Raw genomic sequence first — 21,628 nt, forward strand, 5'->3', positions numbered from 1 at the left:
CCGGGGGCTACAGCTCCGACTCAACCCCTAGCCTGGGAACCTCCATATGCCACAGGAGCGGCCCAAGAAATAGCAACAACAACAACAAAAAGACAAAAAATAAATAAATAAAAATAATGGTGATGTTTAGATCCTCCTCACAACCTGGAACCCCAGGCTAATCAGACATCAGACAGGTGCCAGTCAAAGGGCACCTCGCACAGCACCTGCCCAGGACTCCTCAGACCCGCGAGGCCGCACCTCAGCGCCCGAGAGAAGCCGCACAGCCAAGAGGAGCCTGAGGAGGCAGGTGCTGAGGGGGCTGGAAGCCAGAGCCACCGGATAGCCGGGACAGGTGCGCACACGGATGCTAGGCCTTTGTGGCGGAGGGCACACACCGCCCCGCCCGGGGGCCCACGGGAGGGCCGGAGGGGGGTCACGGCCAGGGCACAGCCGCGGGCCATCGCGGCGCGGTGCGGGACTGGGACTCGGCGTGGGAGAGGTACCACGCGTCCGTGCTGAGACGGCCAGCCGGCCAGCCGGCTCCCCTGCGCAGAGAGCTCCGGGTCATTTACGCGGATGCTCACCTTCAGGAGGTGGAGCGGGGCTCCTGACCCTGCTCGTGTGGCTGCGCGTGGTGACCTCCTTGCTGAGAGCGCAGTGCGGAGGAGGGGACAGCGTGGCTGTGGCAGGGAGCCCGACGGCGCCTCCCTGAGCCAGGTGGTCCAGGAGGCGCGTCCGTTGACAGCGGGCCCGCGGGACCCTCTGGGGCGAGACGGCCCTTCGCCTCCTGGTCTTCCTCCCAGAGCACACAGCCCAGGGCTGGGATGGCGACGCTGACAAACCAGTCGGCAGATCCCGAGCATTCACCCCGCGGGGGAGAGAGCAACGAGCTCCCTTCCACGGCCAAGGAGCTCGGTCAGCATCATGCTCAGCAGCGCTCAGTTTGCTCCTCAGGGTGTGTCGGGAGGAATTTTTTTCTTCCTGGACATCTGCCAGATGCACAGACGGGTGGGCTGAGCGGTGGTGTCAAGGGGGTCTCCTGGGTATGTGAACCCGGAGGACCGCGGTGAGGGCCTGGCAGGCAGCGGGCTGTGGTCCAGCCACGGGCGCAGCTTGGGCATCACTCTGCGTCGCCATTCCTTGGTCCAGTTGTCAGTTGACTTGGACAGAAATTTAAATAGTTAAGATGATGTTACTTACGGGCGTTTGTTCACGTCGTTACTGTTTTCAGGGTCCCTTGTTTTTCCATTTTGTGTTCATATAACTGATGCCTTTAATTTTTTAAATTTCCAATTGTTTGTTGCTAGCATAGAGAACTACAATAGCATGGTTTTTGTTTTTTCATTAACTCTGCATTCCGTGACCTTGCTGAAAGAACCCTTTTTCAGACCTGAGAGCTTTGTTGTAGACGTTTTGGTATTTTCTATGTATAAAGTCACATACTCGGCCAGTAAACAGTCTTGCTCTTCCTCTTCCCCCCGGGCCCTGCGGTGTCTCCTCGCCATCCTGATCAGCGAGGAGACTTCGGGGTGAACAGCATGAGCTCCTGGCTCTTTCGGGGAGAACCATTCTTGTTTTCATCAAGTCTGTGAGCAGTAGGTGTTTCGTGCACACTGTTAATCCGATAGAGGAGGTTCTTTACTTTTAATGGTATTTGCCTTTTTTCTTTCCTTTTTAGCAGAAGACTCAGAAAGTGGCGTTTACATGCGATTCATGAGGTCACACAAGTGTTACGACATCGTTCCAACCAGCTCCAAGCTTGTTGTCTTTGATACCACGTTGCAAGTGAGTGTGCCCAGTTTTCCTGAATTGGGGGTGTCTTACCCGGATGGCTGCTTGTGAGGGAATTTCAGTCCAGCTGCACCCGCAGTCGCTGGCTATTCTTTTCTGCACGTCAGGACCCGTGCTGAGGTTTAGGCTGTATTCTCAGGGGCTGGGGCAGCTTTCTCAGGAATGTGCTGTTTTACAGAGAAGGAAACTCAAGTTCTGGAGTTAAAGAATTTAAATCACCAAGTTTAATCCAGAAACTCTAGAACTTGAGAACTTTGTCTACAGAGCTGGTGAGTGACAGGGTCTGGAATTTGAACACGGGTCTGTCTGATGTGTGTGGACCCCAAGCTTTTAACCCTTAAGCTGTGCCGCCGCCTCAACACACCCCGGTGGCCTTCCCTAGTTACCAAGTAGAATACTCAAGTTGGAACGATACTGGTTAAAAAGTTCGTAAGGTGGTGGATGATCTCCCGAGAACCTTATTGATCTCTTTTAACAGAAAAATATGAACTTGACTATTTCAGTTATTCAAATTATGCTTATTGGAACTCATTTTATACCAGCCAGCATGGCTCACAATCGTATATGAAAAGTTCTAAATAATACACTCAGTGCAGTGGTCAGGTTACAGCCACCGTAATAAAATATGTGGCGTACATGTACATATGTGTGTGTGCACTTAGCGTGTGAATTTATACATAAATCTTTCCCAAGCAGGGTGACCTTCGCTTGGGTCCCCCGAAGAAGCCGCTGAGCCAGGAGCTCATGGGCTGGTGCTTTATTAGGGTGCATGCCCAGGGGGAAAGGGGCAGAGGCCGGGGGTGGTGGCGGGGGGCCGGCAGCAGAACTCTGGGGTTAGGTGCTTAGTGTGTCCCTCTCTCAGCCTCGTGGTCGGCTGTCATAGGAGGCGTGTGCCTACCCGGCCCACTCTCTGGGCCCCCAACCTGCCCTCCGGCCCTCGGGCGCCCCTGCGGCTCTCTCCCCCGGACTCTGGGCTCCGGGGGCCGCTCTGCCTGCCTTCAGTCTCTGCTGCCCAGGATTCTCAGGAATGTGAAAAATGGCTTTGTTTGTACTCTTATTTCCCAGTTGTTTTTGACTTTTATAAATTAGCTCTCTGTCCTGTGACTCTGCCAGGTAACCTCCTGGGCGCTTCTCCAATGGAGGTTCTTTGACCCAAAGAGGGCAGAGAGCCATCCAGTTATGGTATTTATAGGGAAAGTAAACAGATAGTAACTTTAAGAAATAGGAGTTCCCATTGTAGCCCAGCAGGTTGAGAATCAGACTAGTATCCATGAGGATGCAGGTTCGATCCCTGGCCTCACTCCGTGGGTTGAGGATCCAGCGTTGCCATGAGCTGTGGTGTAGGTCGCACATGCGGCTCGGATCTGGTGTTGCTGTGGCTGTGGTGTAGGCCAGTAGCTGTAGCTCCAGTTCGATCCCTAGCCTGGGAACTTCCATATGCCACAGGTGTGGCCCTAAAGAGCAAATATATATATATATATATATATATAGTCTCTACCACTAAAGTACAGATTTCAGTAGTAAAATAACGAGAGCTTCTCAATTCCCCAAATAAGGAACCAAGTTAGCACAACTCAGCCTCACTCCCACCCCCAGGAAGGCCTGACCTTGGTTTTCCACCAACAGAAAAGCAAGTGACATCTGGTACCTGTGTCTGCTTTCACTCTTACTCTGCTGTTCCCTTGCCATAAAACCGACTCTTTCTGAATTTAGGATTTAGCCCAAGTGAGTAATACCAGAAAACCGTGGTCTTTGTGGGGATCCTCGGTGGTCACTGACCCAGTGGGCATCACCCCCTGAGTAATAGGAGCTGGGTGTGCCTCATCCCCTGGAGCCCAGAGTCCTGAGGCCCCGAAATGTGTTGCCATGGAGACGGGGTGCACTTTGGCACTGGCGACAGCAAAGTCAAAGATGTGTTTGAAAGGGGTGAGCGGACGTCGCCTGGACCCAGACTGCAGTAGGAGCTGGATCCGTCTGGAGGGCGAGGGAGGCCAGCAGGGGAGGCACAGCCCAGGCCCGAAAGCACCTGAACATCCTCCACAAGAGCCGCCCGGATGGCTCCTGGTGTGCCCGTGACAGCGTGCAGCCGTCAAGAAAAACGGAAAAATCATTGGTTGAGAATGTGCTTATTTTTAAGTTAAAAAAGAAAGTCAGCTGTAGAACAGGTCTCTTCTGGCCGAGTTATTCGGCGGGTGCAAAGGATCAAAGATGCACCTGGTCTGGGGACCCAGAGTTCGCCACTCACCAATAAACTGAAAGCAGAGGTCTCAGGGCACAGAGGTGACTAGAGCAGCCTGGTGGCCAGCCCCGGCGGCCACCAGCTTCCTGCGGGTGTGGCTGTGACAATTCCCTTGTGGCCTCTGCCTGGTGGTACCTCAGTCCTGGCGACCTGGAAGCCAGGCACTCATCCTGGAGTCCTGCCCTCCATGGCTGCCGTGCCACCACTGTCCCTCCGATGGGGCCCGCCTGTCCCCATCAGTCAGCAGGACTCTGGGCCCCAGGCTGTGGTGTGACTGAGGGAGGGGGCTGCCCCTGCCCACACGAGGCCCCTCACAGCCGGTTCCCCCGACAGAGACACTGAGGAGCGCCCTGCACTTAGGGTGGGCGCTCAGGGTGCGAGTCCCCCAGTGTCTCAGGCTCCGCTGTCCCTCCCGCCCCAGGCCCCACAGTGAGCCAGGAACCGTTCCTCTCAAGGAGAGTACCAGGAGCAGAAGGCAGAGGTTTCTGCTGCCAGATTTTTCTTTCCCAAACCCAGTGACCCCTCCCGCCAGCGCCTGCCGGTGGCTGCACACAGAGCCCTGCCTTGCCCCGGGCCCCTCTGAGGACGGCCGTCGCAGGTCACGCGGGAAATGCGACAAAGCAGCAGACGTGGCAAGGGTTCCTCCAGCGACCTGCCAAGTGTGGCAGGGGTGACGGGGTGAGTGTGGGCGCTCAGGGGTGTCTCGATGCTGCGGGCCCTGACCCTCACCCCGCGGCCTGCGGAGGGCCCACGGGCCAGAGCCCGCTCTGCCAGGTCAAGGCAGATGCTGCTGCAGAGAAGCGCATGCAGGCAGCAGGTCCCCCAGGAGGCTGCATCTCGAGCAGCCGCGGCATCTGGAGCTACAACAGTCCAGTCGCTCTGGGAGCTGCTGTCCCAGGCCAGACGGGCAGCTTCACCGGGTGCGACAGAAAACCTCTGGACACTAAGCTCCAAAGGCGTCCTCACTGGTCCATCTTACCGGACGTCCTGGCCGCGTGGGTCAGAGAGCGTATGGTCTCAGTGATACATTCGAGAATTAAGGGAAGGACCACAGTGTCTGCAGACCCCAGACCCTGGGTCTGACCTTGGCTGAGACTCCGTCTGTCACCTGTCAGACCATAAGTCCCCATTCGACCGGCGACCACAGTGGCATTTGGGTCCTGGGAATGAGCGACCGCTCCGAGCTGTCTGGTAACAGGGAACACTCCGCGTCTCCCCTTCCTCAGCACTCGGTCCCCGTGGGAAGTGGGGCAGGAGTCACAGTCCTGGGCGGGCGGCAGCACCTTCCTTGGGCACCAGCCCCCCTCTCCGGGCTTGGGTCTGCGAGCTGGCCCAGGTCTGGAAACGGTGCCAGAACATGGCTCCGTTTTCATGACTCCAGTCAGGGTTTTAGCCCTGAATGCAGAGCTTTTCTTGTGTACATGGATCAAGTTCGGTTTTAGACGGCCGTGTATCTGTTGAATTCCTGGACACTGTAATTAGCTGTTACCAAACTGTCTGTGGATCCGAACATTCTCATCCTGGCCATGTGCCTGCAGGCCAGCTCCCATGAGCCCCGTCACCCCACTGGCATCAGTGGACCCTCGCGCGAGCAGCCCCTGCAGATCGCAGCCAGCACGGAGCTTTGCACACATGGAGGGGCTTCCTGCCCTCAGACGTTTCTCAAAGGCCTGCGGAGGGAGTGACCCCCAGGCCCCTTTGGGGACTGTAAGCTGGGCTGGTGCCCAGGCCGCCTGCACCGAAATCTCCCCGAGCCTGTGGCTTCACGCTTCCTCATGGTGCCTCCGGAGTTTCTGGCTCCTCGGCCTCCTTGATCGGGCACTTGGCAGAGCCCCGCGTTTCACAGGCAGTCGGCTCAGAAGGCTCTAGAGCCGTTTCCAGCTGCGTGCGCGGAACATCAGGTCCACAGTTCTGGTAAATCCCCCTGTATCAGACCGCCACCAAATGCAGTGTTAAACTCCCTCTCTGGGGTCTAATGTTATTCGAAGCTGTTCCCACACTTACTTCCAGGTTCCTGCAGACGCGAAGCAGCAAACCTCATCATTCTTTCCGTGGGTGTGTACAGAGAGGTCCCATGTACCCCACACCCGGTTCCCTCCGTCTTTGCCACCTTACACGTGGATGGTCACTTGTCACAGATAATGAACCAGTGTCGATGCGCAGTCCCTGCCTGAAGTCCGTCGTTCAGGTTTCCCCGTTTTACCCGATGCCGGTTTTCTGCCCGAGGATCCCATTCAGGTTGCTCTGCACAGTCGTCATGTCTCCTTAGGCTCCTTTTTGCTGTGACAGTTTTTCAGATGTTCTTAGGTCTGGGGACCTGGACAGTTTCAAGGAGCTGGGCCGGTGGTCTCCGGGGTGCCCCCAGCTGGAACTGGTCTGACTTTTTCTCAGGGTCAGACTTGGGTTATGGGCTTGGGAAGGACGAGCACAGAGGACAGGTGCTGTCACCCTGACCTCCACGTGCTGATGGGAACCTCTGCCACCCAGTGCAGTCTGCTTCTCAGCTTCCTCTTCCTCCTTTCCACACTGTCCCCTTGAGGAGAAGGTGGGGAGCGGAGGACAGGGTGGCCGCTTGAGTTAGAATTCCTCCGCAGGGGACATTTCTCTCCTCCCCCCCCATCTATGTGGTCATTTCTAACAGCACACACTTGGTTTGCTTTTGAATTGTTCTGCCAACATGGTAACACCAGGAAAGGCAAGTCTGGGTTTCAGCTGCACAGCTGACAGCCCTGTTTGTGTCCTAATGGATAAGAGGCATCCGTGATGTATGTTTTGGCAACTCAGGGAGTTAATGGCTCATCGTGGACCTTGAAAGAATGTCGATGAAATCCTAGTCCGCCTGGCGCGAGGGTTCTGGTTGTGTGGGACGCCTCTTGTGGGCCAGGCCACCTGTTACCCCAGTCACTGCTGCCTTGCGTGGTGCAGCGGGTGACACCTCCGTTCCTTACCCAGCGGAGGCCAAGCCGGTGGGTAAAGACCTCTGCCTTGCACCCCAGGGAGGACTGTCCTTGGCAGATGCCAGTGGAACGGAGTGTCGGTCCCCTGACCTGGGGGCAGCTCCATCACCACCCTTGTACTGGCTCCCCCTGCCAACCCGTGTCGCTTGGGCACCTGGGATCGCCTTCTTAAACCACATGCAGACCAGGCTCTGCTTGCCGGGAGCCCAGCTAAGAAACCAGTAGGACGCCAGAAGGTTCTTTCACTCTGAGCTCATCAGCATTTGGGACAGTGACTGGAATACTGATTTTGTTGATAGCATCATCACAGTAACAAACGACCTGAAACCAGGAGAGACGGTGAAAAATAACTGATATCCAGAAAGATCCCTCAATAAGCTAAATTATTCCTCAGACCAAGTGGTAAGCAGCTGGCATCCAGAACAAAGGTTATTACAGCACATCAGGATTCCAGAAAAGACGACGGGGCGGGGTTAGGACTGTGGGGATAGAACTGAGGCTGACCCAGTGTGGCCTTCCTCCCACCCCCAGGCTACACGGGTGTGTGCTCACGCCAGCCGCCAGCAGAGTGTTCACCACAGAAGCACAGATGATGGTTTTAAATGCCAGGTCGTTTAAAAGCAGACCAGAAAATCTGACGTAAAACCCGCCGTCTCTGGTCGCTGATCCTTGTGGCCTTGTCCTGCTCCCCAGAAACACCAGCTCAGCTGCTGAAAGTGCCACTCCGTGCCATGCTGCCACCACCCAGTCACTGTGGACACTTTCTTCTTCCTGGTGCTTGTTCCTTGTGTGGCTTCCCTCCCCCCGCCCCCCAGTGTAACTGTGTCTCAGTCCTGGGGGCGCGTCTGCGAGTGTCCCTGAGCCCCGGGGTCTGCGGGGCTGGCCTTTCCTGTTGGTAGAGTTTGGTGTTCTTCCCGGAGCTCAGAGCTCCTCCGCTTTGTTTGCCGTGAACACCTCCGGCTGCCTCATGCTCCCATCTTCTAAGTTCTCCATGGGATTCCCGCGCGCACAGACTTGACCCAGACAGCTTCACACCCCTCGGAGCCACTCCCGCGTCCTGCTCGTCACCGTCCCCTGAGAGCCTCGTACCCTCCCCTGGCCTTAGCTCAAGCCTCTCTGCTTTGTAGATGTAGTCCTTGTGGGTGGCGCTCTTTCTCCAGCAGCCTCCTGTCCCAGTCCCCGCAGGCTGCCCTGACAGCCCCACGGACGGGTGGCTGCAGGTCGGGGGAGGCCTCTCTGGCTTTGCAGACGGCTGCCCGAGGGCCAGTCTTTCTCATCAGGACAGGAATCCCAGGACGAGGCCCCACTGCCCAAGTACTGGGGGCTGGGGGTGCAGACGTTCCTTGAAACATGAACCATCCCTTTTCTTCCATCTGCAGACTGCTGTGTACAGACTCTGTCGCTTTTACTGACAGTTTTGAAGGCATCGTTCCATTTCTTCTGGCTGTCAGTGTTGCTGAAGAGGAAGCTGTTGTGGTTGGTTGTCTTGCTTCTTAGGGCCACACTCGCCCTAGCTCCCAGCCTAGGGGTGGAATTGGAGCTGCAGCTACTGGCCTACACCACAGCAACGCTGGATCCCCGACCCACTGAGCAAGGCCTGGGATTGAAGCACATCCTCCTGGATACTAGTCAGATTCGTTTCCACCGAGCCGTAACAGGAACTCCAGTTTTTTCTTTTTCTTTTCTTTTCTAATTTTTTGTGTGTCTTTTTTCTTTTCAGGGCCCTACCCACAGCATATGGAAGTTCCCAGACCAGGGGTTCAATCAGAGCTACAGCCACCAGCCTACAACCACAGCCACAGCAACTTGGGATCCAAGCCACGTCTTCGACCTACACCGCAGCTCACGGCAACACCGGATCCTTAACCCACTGAGCAAGGCCAGGGATCGAACTCACATTCTTGTGGATACCAGTCAGATTCGTTAACCGCTGAGCCAGGCAGGCACTCCCAGTGTTTTCTGTTTTAATCTCCATCTTTTGCATGTGATTGTGCCCCCTGCAGCCTGAGGGGTGCTCTCTTCTGCCAGGGGTGCTCCCGAATTCCGGACACCACGCTTGGCTATGGTCTCTTCCACTCAGGAACCCAGCATTCGATGGCCTGTGTTTCTTGTGCTGTTTCTTCCTGTTTTCTTTCTTGTAGAACTTCAGTCTGGTGGTCCTGGGCCCCCTTCACTGATCCTTTAATGCTCTTATCCTGTCTTCTCTCTGTACCTTTTTGTTCTACTTCTTAAAGTCTGTCTTAACTCACCTGGTGAGATGTATATAAAACCAGAACTTCTGAAGCTTCACCATCCAAGGTCGTGAGTGGCTCACAGTTAAGATTGAGCGCCCACTGTGGCTTGGCAGAAACAAATCTGACTAGTGTCCACAAGGACGCAGGTTCGATCCCTGGCCTTGCTCAGTGGGTTAAGGATCTGGCGTTGCCTTGAGCTGTGATGTAGGGTGCAGACGCAGCTCAGATCCCGCGTTGCTGTGGCTCTGGCGAAGGCTGGCAGCTACAGTTCCAGTTCCACCCTTAGCCTGGCAACCCCCGTATGCTGTGGGTGCGGCCCTAAAAAGACAAAAAAAAAAAAAAAAAATTAAAAATCATTTCTGTGTGAAAATTTGCTTTCTATCTTATGTAATTATCACATTTGGTTTCAAAATCCTATTAAAACAAAAAGTTTTAAATTGGGAACAGTTGGAGCACATTGGTACTCAAGCCCCGAGAGTTTTTCCCTGAGAACTAGAACTAGATTGTGCCAGCCCCTTTTCTGTCCTGGTCGCTGGTTAATTGGTAACACCCTGTGCCCTCTCTAACTGTGAAGCATTTGTTGTGCTTTATTGGAGTGGAGGTGACTTATAGTGCCGTGTGCGTTTCAGGAGTACACAGTCCATCAGTCGTACCCAGAATCCATGCCTGCTTTTTCCCGCGGCGGTTGTCGCCGACGATTGAGCCGGCTCTCCTGTGCTCTGGAGGGTGTCGTTGATCAGCGCTTTTACGCGGTGGAGCGTATGTGTTCTTCCCGCCTCCCAGCTCGCCCGCCCCTGGCCCCTCGCCCCTCGCCGGTTCCCCCTGTGGTAGCCGTGGGCTTGGCCTTGAAACCAAGACCAAGTGGAGCATTTTCCAGGTGGAGTCCTAGACGGCCCCGCAGGCAGCTCCACGCCCCGGGGTGCTGAGGAAGCCTGGTCAGAAGGCCCTGCGATGGCGGCGGCGAGGCGGTGGCCGAGCCCGGGGCCGTGCAGGTGCCGCCGGCACTTGTGGGGCCCCTGCAGGTGGTGCTTGGGGGCTCTGGAGGGTGGACGTGTCGGCAATCCGTGTGGGTGAAGTTAAAATGGTAAATCCTCCTCTGTGCTTCTGGCCCGGGCTGTCTCAAGCGGAAAAGTGAAGCCTTTATTCTTTCTGGCTCCTGGTGCCCAGCATCGGCACCGTGAGTCCAGGTGTCCCTGCAGTCCCTGTGCGGAAACATTATCTGTGAGTCCCATTTCGTGACTAAGACGGTCCGGGCTTGGAGAGGGTTGAGGGCCTGAGCCCACGAAGGGCGGCTGTCTGTCTGCTTGGTCTCACAGCTTCGCCCCTTCACTCCAAGGATGTTCCTTAGCGTCTGGTTGTCTCAGCTCCTCGTGCAGAAGTGACAGCCCCTTTCGCCAGGAATCCTTCCTGTTCCCTTTGCAGCTGCACTGGGGCTGCCCTGGGTTTTGCCCTCACTCTCCGCCTTGCCATCCACCCACTGGCATCAGCGGTTATGTTCTCCAAAGGAGCCCAAGTCCGCACACGATACAGTCCCACCCGATGTCACTGGCCCGTCCGTCTGCCTCGTGTCGGCCTCGGGGCTGTGCAGTCGCCTCCTTGTGTTTTGTTTACAGCGACCCTGAGGCTCGCTTAGTAACCTGGAGCGTTTAGGGGCTGTTTACGAGCCTCTAGGTAGCAGATGAGTCAGCGGAGTTACTGTGGGGAAGCAGGATTTTCCCTGTCTCTGAAAGAAGAGCCATTCTGTTGAGTGTTGAGGTCAGACCCCTGCTTCTGTTGGTGTCGCCATCTGTCCGGTTGTTACTCCTTTGAAAGTTAGTCTTTTTTTTTTCCTCTGGCTAATTTCCTCTTTGCCTTTGATTTTCAGCGTCTTATCTGTGACGTGCTGGGTGTGGTTTTCTTTGGAGTTTTCCTGCCTGGGGTTTCTTTCTGTTGATAGAGTCCAATTTTCTTTTTTTTTTTTTTTTCCCACTGTACAGCAAGGGGGTCAGGTTATCCTTACATGTATACATTACAATTACAGTTTTTCCCCCACCCTTTCTTCTGTTGCAACATGAGTATCTAGACATAGTTCTCTAGAGTCCAATTTTCTATTGAAATTTGCCTCTTTGAGGATGACTTGGAAAGTGCTTTTGGAAAAGTTCCAGAATGACCTTGGAGCTCAGTTCATCTCTTTCTTTTCTCTCAAGAATTGTGGCTTCTTGAATCCTGCCTGTGGGGTGCCCCCCAGTGCTCTCGAATCGTGATTGTGGGTCTTGTCCAACTTGTGTAGTTGTTTTCAGCTGTCTCATCATGGCCAAACTAGAACTTTGTGGAGCAGCTTTTCAACAGCTGTGGTCACTTCGGGGAACGTGAATGATCCTGATGAATGATTTCAATACTGGTTTTCTCTGCTCAATCTGTTATTTTGGAGAAAACAATAAGCAATTTGTGGTTTTTTTAAAATGCTCCCACTCCCTGCCTACTCCAGCCAGTGCAGAAAAACAAGCTAAGCAGATATTTACTGTGTTTCAAAGTCTGTTTATCTGTGACTTTCCCCTGGATTCTTTTATAATAGAGCCAAGGATTCCCAAAGCATCACCCAGGTAGAAAGAGCAGACCATTCACAAGCTGTTTAGTTACACAAACAGCATGAATATTTTTGTGATTCCTGATAGAAACTGCGGTTCAAAAACCATGTTCCCACTGTGTGGATGCTGGTTTCTCTCCCCTGTCGCTGGGTTGGCCCTCCTCTCCTGCTTTTCCCAGCTCTCTGCCAGTTGGTTCAGCGGATGGACAGAATCCCTGCTGTACTCAGGACAGCGCTGGACTAGGCTAAGTGTAGAAAATGATTAATGAGAGCCCCTATATCCAGCAGCCGTCCTTCTGTTCCCGTGTGGGTGGACCAGGTGCCTACATAAGTCATTCTAAATAAAGGCAAAATGTGTCACAACTCAGGCAGAAACAGGTGCTGAGTTATTAATCCTACTCTGATTGGAAGCACTAGGTTCCTGTAATTCTCTCATTCCTTTTCACTAGTAAGTTAACAAGGGGCTTTGGAATATAATGGGTAGGAAAAGAACCTTTTTCTTTCTTAGTTAAAAAGATAATTATGCCACAGCATACACAAATTTTTTAAAGAAATGCACTTTCACTGCCCTATCTCCTTAATATAGAAATTCAATTGGGGGGCTTTTTCTCTTTGATCTATTCCATTTACATGTGTTTTAGGTAATTAGAATGCATACTTTGATAGTCTGCATTTTTACTGCCAAGCTTTTTACTTCAGCATGGTCTTCATAATTCTGCTATTTGATGCTCGTTTTTCTCGTTGCTGTGCCAGTATTTAACAAGTTTTCTTTTGTTATAGACAGATCTTTTTCTAGTTTTCCATATTAGAAACACCTTTGATTCAGGAATCCTACTCTTAAAACCTGTGTATGAGTATATAACTCGACAGAGAACAAGCTAGTATACCAATAGTGCTAATATTTTTGCAGTACAGGCTTGATGCAAACAGTATGAATATCTTAGTGATTCTGGATACAAGCTGTGGCCCAAAAGCTATTCTAACAATTTATGAGCCCATCAGGTTTTATAGCCATACTTGTATCAGGTGCTGTAACTAAAATATATTGGCTTACGTAGCAGCTATAGATGAGCCTTAAGTTTTGATACAGGCCATCTTTATTAGTAACGGCGAGCCCTCTGTCTTGTGCTGTCTGTATTGAGAGGTCATTTTCAGCACTGAGCTTCTGGGTTTTAGTAAATCGCCCCCTCCGGTGCCTTCTGTCCCTGTCATGGTGTCCCTGTGGGCGTCTGTCCCCAGGGCTCGGTGAGATACTCCATGGGAACTACTCTGAACGGGGCCCACCCAGAATAGGCACGTAGTCAGCACCTGTCTCGAGAAGAATCAAAAGTGTGAGTGTGTCACAGCTTTCATTTCTTCTCTTGCTCAACCTCAGGGAGAGGAGGGGCTATACTTGTGGTTTTGTTATTGAAAAGCCCATTTTCATTTCAAGTAATTTGATATAACCCCAGTGTTTGCAGATGAACAAATAACCACATATAGGAGAGATTAAACTCTGACATTTAATTCTTTTTTATGGTTTTAATTCTATAAAGTCTCTACGTATTCAAGTCTTTAGATACAATAAGAAAAAAAAAATTGTGGTGTTTCAGTTTTTAAAAAATGATCTCTAACCCCTGGAGACCTTTCAGTAGACTACAAAAGCAAATTGCTAACCTAATAAATTCAGGTTTTTTAGCTTATCAAAAGCGTATTTATAAAACGTATGTTGAAGATAACTGGTAAGATTTGGTTGAATATTTTACCCGAAGGTATTTTTCTCCCTACATATACATGGACTTTAAAAATGTGTGTTGTTTCTCTCATTTGTCTTAGGTTAAAAAGGCCTTCTTTGCCTTGGTAGCCAATGGTGTTCGAGCAGCGCCTCTGTGGGAGAGTAAAAAACAAAGTTTTGTAGGTAAGCATTGCGGGCCGGGGAACAGTCCAGAAACCTGAGGAACTTTCATAGGGGTGGTTTGGAATCCGGCCTAGTAAACAGATGACCCAGTTAAAGACCTTCTCGTTTTTACATCCTGGGTGAGGTGGGGCCACTAGTAGATTCAGAACATTCATGTACTTTTATGAGTTTCTTTTGATCCAGCACCTTTTTGGCCCCGAAGGCTCCTCTGTGCCTTTTCGGGTTCCTGCGAGTCCAGGGGGGTGGCCCTCGGGCTGTGCTCAGACCTCCCTGTGGGCCAGCTCTGCTTGCGTCCCGCCAGGGGCGGGGGTGGGGGGGTGTCCGGCTTCCGGGGGAGCACCTTTCCGACAGGGCACATGAAGTGGGACAACGCGACGGACCCCTGTGCTCAGCTGTCAGCATGCCATTAAAAATATCACCCAGTGCAGTAGCTGAGCTCCATAATTTGTCATCTGTGACTCCTGGTGGACGCTGGATGTTGTCCCCGTCACAGGCATCGCGTGTTTTGATATGACACTTTATGCTGCCTCCCTCTGCTGAGCTTCCTTGGGGGGAAGGTCAGGCCACCTTCATCTCTGGAAGCCTGGCGCCTGGCACAGTGTCTGGCACACAATGGGCGCTTCGTAAACAGTGCCGTGAAAGCTGCCGCTTTTAGAGTGATTCTCAGGAGACAGTCCCAGTGCTGCCAGACGTGTCACGTTTCCAGAGCTCGTGGAGGACTTTATCTGGTTCTCAAGTGTGCTCCATCATTCACATGTAAGCTGCAAGCCGTCCCGTGGTTCTGTAACAGTCAGTGTTCTCAGTGAATCGCCGGATGCTGAGGTTACTTCCATTCATTAGGATCAGGTTTAATTCCAGCTAAACTTGTGTGTCTTACTACATTTGTATATTTGATGTTGATAATGAACAGATTAAGAGTTTTAAAGAATACGTTAAGCTGTGCTTGTAATCTTTAAAGTATATTTTAGAAGGTTCTCTAGTAAATATTCTAGGTTTGCTTGTCGTCTGAAATTTTTCTTTAATGTTGCCATGGTTTTATATTTAACATACAGTTCTTTGTTCCAGGAATGCTAACAATTACAGATTTCATTAATATACTGCATAGATACTATAAATCGCCCATGGTAAGTGCCGGAAGTCCGTGTCAGTAAGTGGAGCTATATGTTCTGCGTGTGTGTGTACAGCTATTTGTGTGTGTGTTTTAAGATTTTTTTTTCTTTATTGGTGCAGGGCTAGTGGTGCTGGTGGTTGACTTTTCCCAGTGTGTGTGATGTGCAGGAAACCTCAGTGTAGATCAGTCTGCTATCTGAGGCTTGGCGAAGATAGTCGCAGGAGAAATCGAAGGCAGTAAGTTGCTGCTTTGTTCAGCCTTCAGAAATCCTTGCATTAGTGGAATTCTGTGTGTTTATTGCACACAGAGTATTAGTCATTACCTACATAGTCTAGACGTTTCACCGAGCTTGTGATCTTTAAGGGCAGCGTGGGCTCGGTGTAGTGCTGAGACTCTGCCGGGACGGCCAAGGAAGGAGGCCCCGCTCGCTCTGGTCCAGGGACAGGTGAGCGTGACACAGGCTTGTCTTCCAGGCCTGTTGGTGCGAGGGCAGCTTCATGCAGTTACCTCTGAAATGGTATAACGAGAACTATACGTCCTCTGTGGTTTTAAAGAAGTAACACTTAAAATTGGAGGAATTCGGTGTGGACATTTTCCTGCCCGTTGAGACTGTGGTGACCGAGTTTAGCGGCAGAGCTCCTGGTCCGGCTGTTTATAGGAGCACAGTTTGGAAAGGACATAGGACCTTCATCTAACGCTATGACTTTTGTGATTCCATCAGCTCGTTTGGTTTTTGTTGCCTCGGGGAGTTTTTCGTTTTGTTTCGTTTGGCAGGGGTGGGGAAAGACAGAATTATATGCTTTGTTTCTTTAGCTAGTACTGTTTAGGGTATCTAATAGGTAAAAATCCACTTAATACTGTTTTTACGTGTAATGGTCAATACTGCCCAATAATTAACTTCCTACGTAAAATGGAAAAATAAGTTTCTTCATAAGGCATACTCTCAAAAGGAAGTTTTACTGAAGACTTCATAAGTATTCCATATTTATCTCATGTGACATATCTGGTAAATACCACCAGTGCAGCTGAATCCTTCCTGGCTTTCCTAATAATGGTCACATCTCTGCTTTTGGACTAGCGCAAGTGGCGCTCATGTGATTATTGGGTGGATATAGGTGGATAAAATGCAGCTAACCCCCAGAGAGTAAATCTCAGCAGTGGCTAATTAAATCAGAATTTCTAAAGAGCAGTTATATTTAAAGATACAGTTCAGAGTTTTTAATACTTGAGGATACATTTTTTCTCCACATTACTGTATCACTGTATCACTTATTTTCTAATTACAAACAGAACAATGCTATTGTGAAAGGTACAGCTCATTTCGTTTTTAAGTATCATTAATGTATAAACGCAGTTGGGTTTCGTACATTCACCTTTTCTAGTCTTTTTGTGCGTTGGTTGGCACCTTCTGTGTACACAGTGGTGTAACCTGTGAAAACAAATCCGTTGTACCCACACCATTTACTGCAAAAACTTTTTTGTGAAAGAATTGCTTTTACTGCCTTAAACGTTGGTCTGTCGCTGGGCTCTATTCTCTTTTCTTGTTCTGCTTGCTTGTCTCTATGCCAATACCAAAATCTCTTGATAACTATTTTTTTTAAGCCTGCTGGTATTATCAGGAGTCTGCAAATCGGTTTGGTAAGGAAGTGGCATCTTACCAGTATCTTGCAGTCCGTGAGTCTTGCAACCTGTGAACGTGATGTGTCTTTCTCTTGCATTACTTCATCGGCTGAGACCTCCAGCACATGCTGAAGGCCTGAAAGCAGACCTCCGCGCCTCGGGTCTCTCCGCAGGTCACTGTTATATACATATGGGGTCGGCTGTAGCTTTTTCGTAGATGCCCTTATTGTGTTGAAGATGTTCCTTCTTTTCCAGGTTTGTCAAAAGTGTTTATCTTGAATGGATGGTGAATCGTGTCGAGTGCTTTCTGAGTGGCTGGAGGTCGTCAGGCTCCTGTTCTCCATTCTGTTAGGTGTCATTTCTTCAGACTCTTCTGCCCCCTCCCATTTTCTGGGAGTCTAGTGACTCAACTGATGCCCTCATTTCAGGGGGTTTTTCCCAGTGGTGTTCTCTCTCTGTCCTTCATTTCAGATGTTTTTTATATCTTCAATTTCACTATGTTGCTCCTCCGTAGTATCTTATCTCCTATTACTCTTTTTCCTTTCAGATAGTGTATTTTCTGTTCTGGAAGTTCCTTTTTTTTTTAATATTTTCCATTTCTCTTTGTTCACGTTTTCCTTTAAATCCTTCAGCATATTAGTTGTTACATCCAAGATGTAGATCAGATGCTATTTCCATCATCTTTATTGTTAATATTAGGTTGTTGAATGTCCGTATTGTCTGCCTTTAAAGAGCCCTGGAGTTTGTTTGGGCAGGCAGTGAAATCACTGGTCCATCCTGTATTCCGCCCATTTAGAGTATCCAGTCACAGAGTCGTGCAGCCGTCACTACAGTCAATTTTAGAACATTCCGATTACCCCCCAAAGAAACCTCACACCTCCTAGCTGTGACACGCCTCCAGTCCTAGGCAGCCACTCATGTGCTTTGTCTCCGTAGGTTTGCCTGTCCTGGACACCTCATGTAAACAGACTCAGGCCACATGTGGTCCTTGGTGGTTGGCCTCTTCCATGTAACCCAGTGCTTTCGAGGCTCCTCCGTGTTGTGGCTCCATTTGTCCTTTGATTCTTTTTATCACCAAGGAACGTCCCACTGTGTGGCTGCGCTGCATCTCCCTTGCCCATCGTCGTTTCGTGGACACGGAACGGTCCCCGCTTTTTGGCTGTGACTCATGCTGCTGTGTGAACACTCCTGTCCCAGTGTTTATGGGATATCTGGTTCCGTTTCTTTTGGATATAGGCCTGGGAGGCGATTCCGTGGGTCACGTGGTAACCACTGTCAGACTCTGCCTCGGCGGCTGCATCCCTTTACACGCCCCCCAGCAGTGGACCAGGGTTCCGGCTTCTCCACATCCTCACTCACGCGTGTTACTGTCTCTCGTTTTGGTGGCGGCCACTCTAGTGGATGTGAATTGGCCTCTCGTTGGTATTTTGGCTGAGCTTCCCTGAGGGCTAAGGATGTTGAGCATCGTTTTCACTTGCTTATGTAGAGGCTTGTTTTCAGGCTTTGATAGGCTCTTCATCGGTGGTCTGGCTGGTTGAGTTCTGCTGCCACTTCTAGGCTCTCCATGGGGTTCCCTGGTTACTGTGCGAGGACTGCCCCCTGTGCCAGGTCCCACACAGTGGCACCCCGTGCCTGCCCCAGTGTTCAGTCAGAAATTCCAGGAGCTCCCTCCACATCCTCCTCTTCTCTTCCTGGGCAGCTCCCTCCTGTCTGGTACTCTGCCCTGCAAATTCCACTGGCCCCAGTCTGCCCAGACCTGACCTTCTCTGCTCCCTCAACTCAGACTGCCATGCTCTGCCTGGGCTCAGGTGCCTGCATCACAGTCCAGATGTCTTTCAGAATCCTTCTCAAGAATCACCTCTGACGGGGAGCTCCCTGTGGTGTTGCCCTCAAGCAGAATTGGTCGTATTTCATTAATTCACCTTATGGCACTTTTCAGACTGTATTCTCATTACCTGTGGGGAGAGCGACTGCCTCCCAGGGGACGTTTGACATCTGGAAGCATGTTTTATCACAGCTGGGGTAAAGGTGGGGTGTTCTGGTGTCTAGTGGGCAGAGGCCAAGGATGCTGCTAAATAGCCTGCAGGACACACAGCGGCCTCTCCACCAAAGATGATCCAGCCTACAATGTCAGTAGTGCCGAGGTCAAGAAAGCCTGTTGCAAGGGGTGGCTGAGAGTCCTGCTGGGTAGTTCTTTGAGGTGGAGACTGTATCTTACTCAGTTTGTGTCTTAACTCGCGCAAGCGCACACAGCTTCCCACTGTGCCAGGGCCAGGGCGCCTTGGTTCATAAGAGACCCCTCGTGTCGGCTGAGTCCTGTCCACACTGATGACCGCAGTGAAGTATCTGAGCGGGTGGTGCAGGCAGAGGGCAAGGTGGCCCCTGCTCTGCTGGGCACTGGCACCCCCGCAGGACCACCTAAGTGAGACGTGGAGCAGGATGTCCTCCTTTAGACTGTGTGACAACCAGAGCCCGTCTTCCTTCGTTAGGCTCCTTTTGCCACGGATGGTGTCATTCGATCATCTTGCATCAGAACGGGGCGGGGGGGGTTCTCATTCATTCATCTGTTTCCTGTTCATCTCCAAACTTTCAGGTTCTTCCTGCCAGCTGCCCCCGCATCCCCACAATCACCATCAGACCTAACTTACCTGATGCTGGTTTTGCACCAGCCCTGGGGCTGTGAAAACTACCCGCTTTGAGCTTCATTCTGTGATGCCGTCCCACTGCTTAAATCCATCAGTGCTGGCCTGGCCTTCTCGCCTAGACATGGACCCATCCGGATGTCACGTCAGCATGAGGCCCCTCGCTCCCACCCCCCAGCACTGTCTCCTCTCTGTGTTTGGGGGACGTGAGGAAGTCCTTTTCCTCCCAGGCTCTTTCTCAAGTTTTTCTTGTTCCTGTAAAGCCCACCCAGCACGCAGCCTGGCTGAAATCTACCTCCCGAGGCTCCTCGCCTGCCTCTGCTGGGCTCCCTTTCCCTGCACTCGGCCTTTCACGCTGTCACCTGGTCCACGTGCTTCCTTGTTGATGGCGTTTCTACACAGGGCTTCCTGGTGTTGCTTTGTGAGGCCGGGTTTTCCCACCGTGGGTGCCCCAGGAGTCGAGTGCCGCGCCCCAGGAGGCAAGGGACCAGAGTGGAGGCTGTGGCGGGTGGGGAGGCACCGGTCAGGCTCCCTCGTGTCCTCACAGAGCTAAATGTGCAGGGCCTCGTGTCCAGTCGTTCGGAAGGGAAACAGATTCAGGGCCCGTAAGTACCCTGACCACGAGCAGCAGCGGAGATGAGGTGAGGATGCTGAGGCCTCCAGGTGGTGGTGTCCTTCCTCCCTTCATAAAGATGCCCATGTGGTCCAGGCACAACCTGATCCAACGACTTAACTGTTGCACGTGACTTAGCCAACTGTCCTTCGTGACTTAGAGAGGAACAAAATCTTCCATGTCCTCAAAAAGGAGGAGTTCCTGTGTGTGTGTATAAAATTTGTTTCAGAAATTTTCAAATTAATGAAAATATGTTGGCTTATTATGTTTTAAATTTATAAAATACTCATCTTCAGAGAAATATAGAGCGTTTTATGTTTCTTATTTCTATTTCTAGTATTTCAGGAGTTCTCTGGTGCCCTAGCAGTTAAGGATCTGGCATTGTCACTGCTGTGGCCCAAGGTCCATCTCTCGCCCAGGAACTTCCTCATGCTGTAGGCATGGCGGAAAAAATGCAAAATAATAATAATAATAATAATAATAATAATAATAATGAGTTCCCATCGTGGCGCAGTGGAAACGAATCTGACTAGGAACCATGGGGTTGCGGATTCAATCCCTGGCCTCCTTGCTCAGCGTTGCCATGAGCTGTGGTGTAGGTCGCAGATGCGGCTTGGATCTGGTGTTACCTTGGCTGTGGCTATGGTGTAGGCTGGTGGCTACAGCTCCGATTAGACCCCTGGCCTGGGAACCTCCGCCGTATGCCTCAAGTAGTGCCCTAAAAAGCAAAAAAAAAATTGAAAAATAAAACTTGTAAATTTAAATAATGATAATATAAATACTGGGAAGAAAGGACTTTATTTCCAGTATTTCTGAATTATCTTGATTGTTTCCATTATGGGACTTGGCGGTAGTTATGAAATAGTAATTTATTTTATGTTGTTTATGTTAACATCTGTAAATAAGACTTTTTCTTGTTTCCAGGTACAGATTTATGAATTAGAGGAACATAAGATTGAAACATGGAGGGGTAAGCACTATTGGGTATTAAACATCTTTTAACATCAGGAAAAAACATTCTACTTACCTGTAAAACATGTGTTGTCTCAGTCTGGAGCACAGTCTGTACGCTAAGGCTGGGATACAGATGAGTAAGTAGCCAGTCCCAGAGCCACTCTGCCCCCTCCCCACCCCCAGGGGAGCCACCATTCGCTACTAAGTATCACCTCCCAAAGACTTGCCTTAGTAGCAGAAATACAGCAGAAGGAATGCCTGAAATTAATGAAAACCAGGATCTATGCCTATTTCAACTGAATCATTATTGCTTTACAAGGTATGGGGACACACAGAACAAGTGAACCTTAAAGTATATGGTTTGGATTAAATCACACAAAAATTACTTCCAGATTGCTTCCTTTTTTTGCAACAGTGAAATTCACCCTTTATAATTACAATACCCTTTTCTGAAATGGAGTTTTTTTTTTGTTTGTTTGTTTTTTGGTCTGTCATTTTAGGGCTGCACTCATGACATATGGCAGTTCCCAGGCTAGGGGTCTAATTGGAGCTGTAGCCGTCGGCCTATGCCAGAGTCATTGCAACGCCAGATCCGAGCTAACTCTACAACCTACACCACAGCTCACGGCAATGCCAGATCCTTAAACCCCTGAGCAAGGCCAGGAATCGAACCCGCAACCTCATGGTTCCTAGTTGGATTCGTTTCCACTGTGCCACGACGGGAACTCCTGGAGCCATTTCTCAAACTGCAGTCTCAGAATTGTGAAACTGTTCTGTTTGATGAGACCCATCCTGCTGGGTGGGTGGGGAAGAGGGCAAAGGACCTCCGTCAGGAGCAATGTCCTTGACAGGACTTGGGATGGGGATGATTGAGGAGGGAGCTTTGTAGGGTTTTCAGGGAGAAGCCTGGATAGAAATGGAAGGACCAACTGAAAGAAATTCTTTAATTTAAAACTGAAATTTAGCTTTGAACACCCCATTATCTGCTTAGTACAATAAGCAGCCTTTGTGACTGGCAGCAA

The 21,628-nt window shown here is 50.8% G+C and overlaps 1 protein-coding gene and 1 long non-coding RNA gene across 28 annotated transcripts in view; one reads left to right on the top strand and one right to left on the bottom strand.

Annotated features, from left to right (window-relative positions):
* PRKAG2 (protein kinase AMP-activated non-catalytic subunit gamma 2) overlaps window positions 1-21,628 on the top strand; it is a 269,648-nt gene that overhangs the window by 231,644 nt on the left and 16,376 nt on the right. For 11 of the 27 annotated variants that reach the window (XR_014833501.1, XR_014833503.1, XR_014833506.1 and 8 more), the window contains 4 exons: window positions 1,661-1,767; window positions 13,585-13,666; window positions 14,732-14,790; window positions 20,577-20,622. Coding sequence is in view for 11 of the 27 variants with exons in the window: in XM_085005135.1 (XP_084861261.1) it covers window positions 1,661-1,767; window positions 13,585-13,666; window positions 14,732-14,790; window positions 20,577-20,622 (294 nt within the window). In the remaining 16 variants the exon portion in view is untranslated. Of the gene's footprint in view, window positions 1-1,660; window positions 3,141-9,372; window positions 9,557-13,584; window positions 13,667-14,731; window positions 14,791-20,576; window positions 20,623-21,628 lie in introns of those variants that run through there. The other 16 variants (XR_014833502.1, XR_014833505.1, XR_014833507.1 and 13 more) reach the window with 3 other exon arrangements.
* The window catches only part of LOC102162623 (uncharacterized), a 55,064-nt gene continuing 50,388 nt past the window's right edge, over window positions 16,953-21,628 (bottom strand). The window contains exon 3 of the long non-coding RNA XR_002340246.2: window positions 16,953-19,853. This is a non-coding gene — a long non-coding RNA (uncharacterized LOC102162623). The remainder of the gene's footprint in view (window positions 19,854-21,628) is intronic.

Source organism: Sus scrofa, chromosome 18, assembly GCF_054392235.1.
Source record: "Sus scrofa isolate SSC_HxYL_T2T_F1_AM1 chromosome 18, Sscrofa_HxYL_maternal_Yorkshire_Landrace_v2.0, whole genome shotgun sequence".
Taxonomy (NCBI): Eukaryota; Metazoa; Chordata; class Mammalia; order Artiodactyla; family Suidae; genus Sus; species Sus scrofa.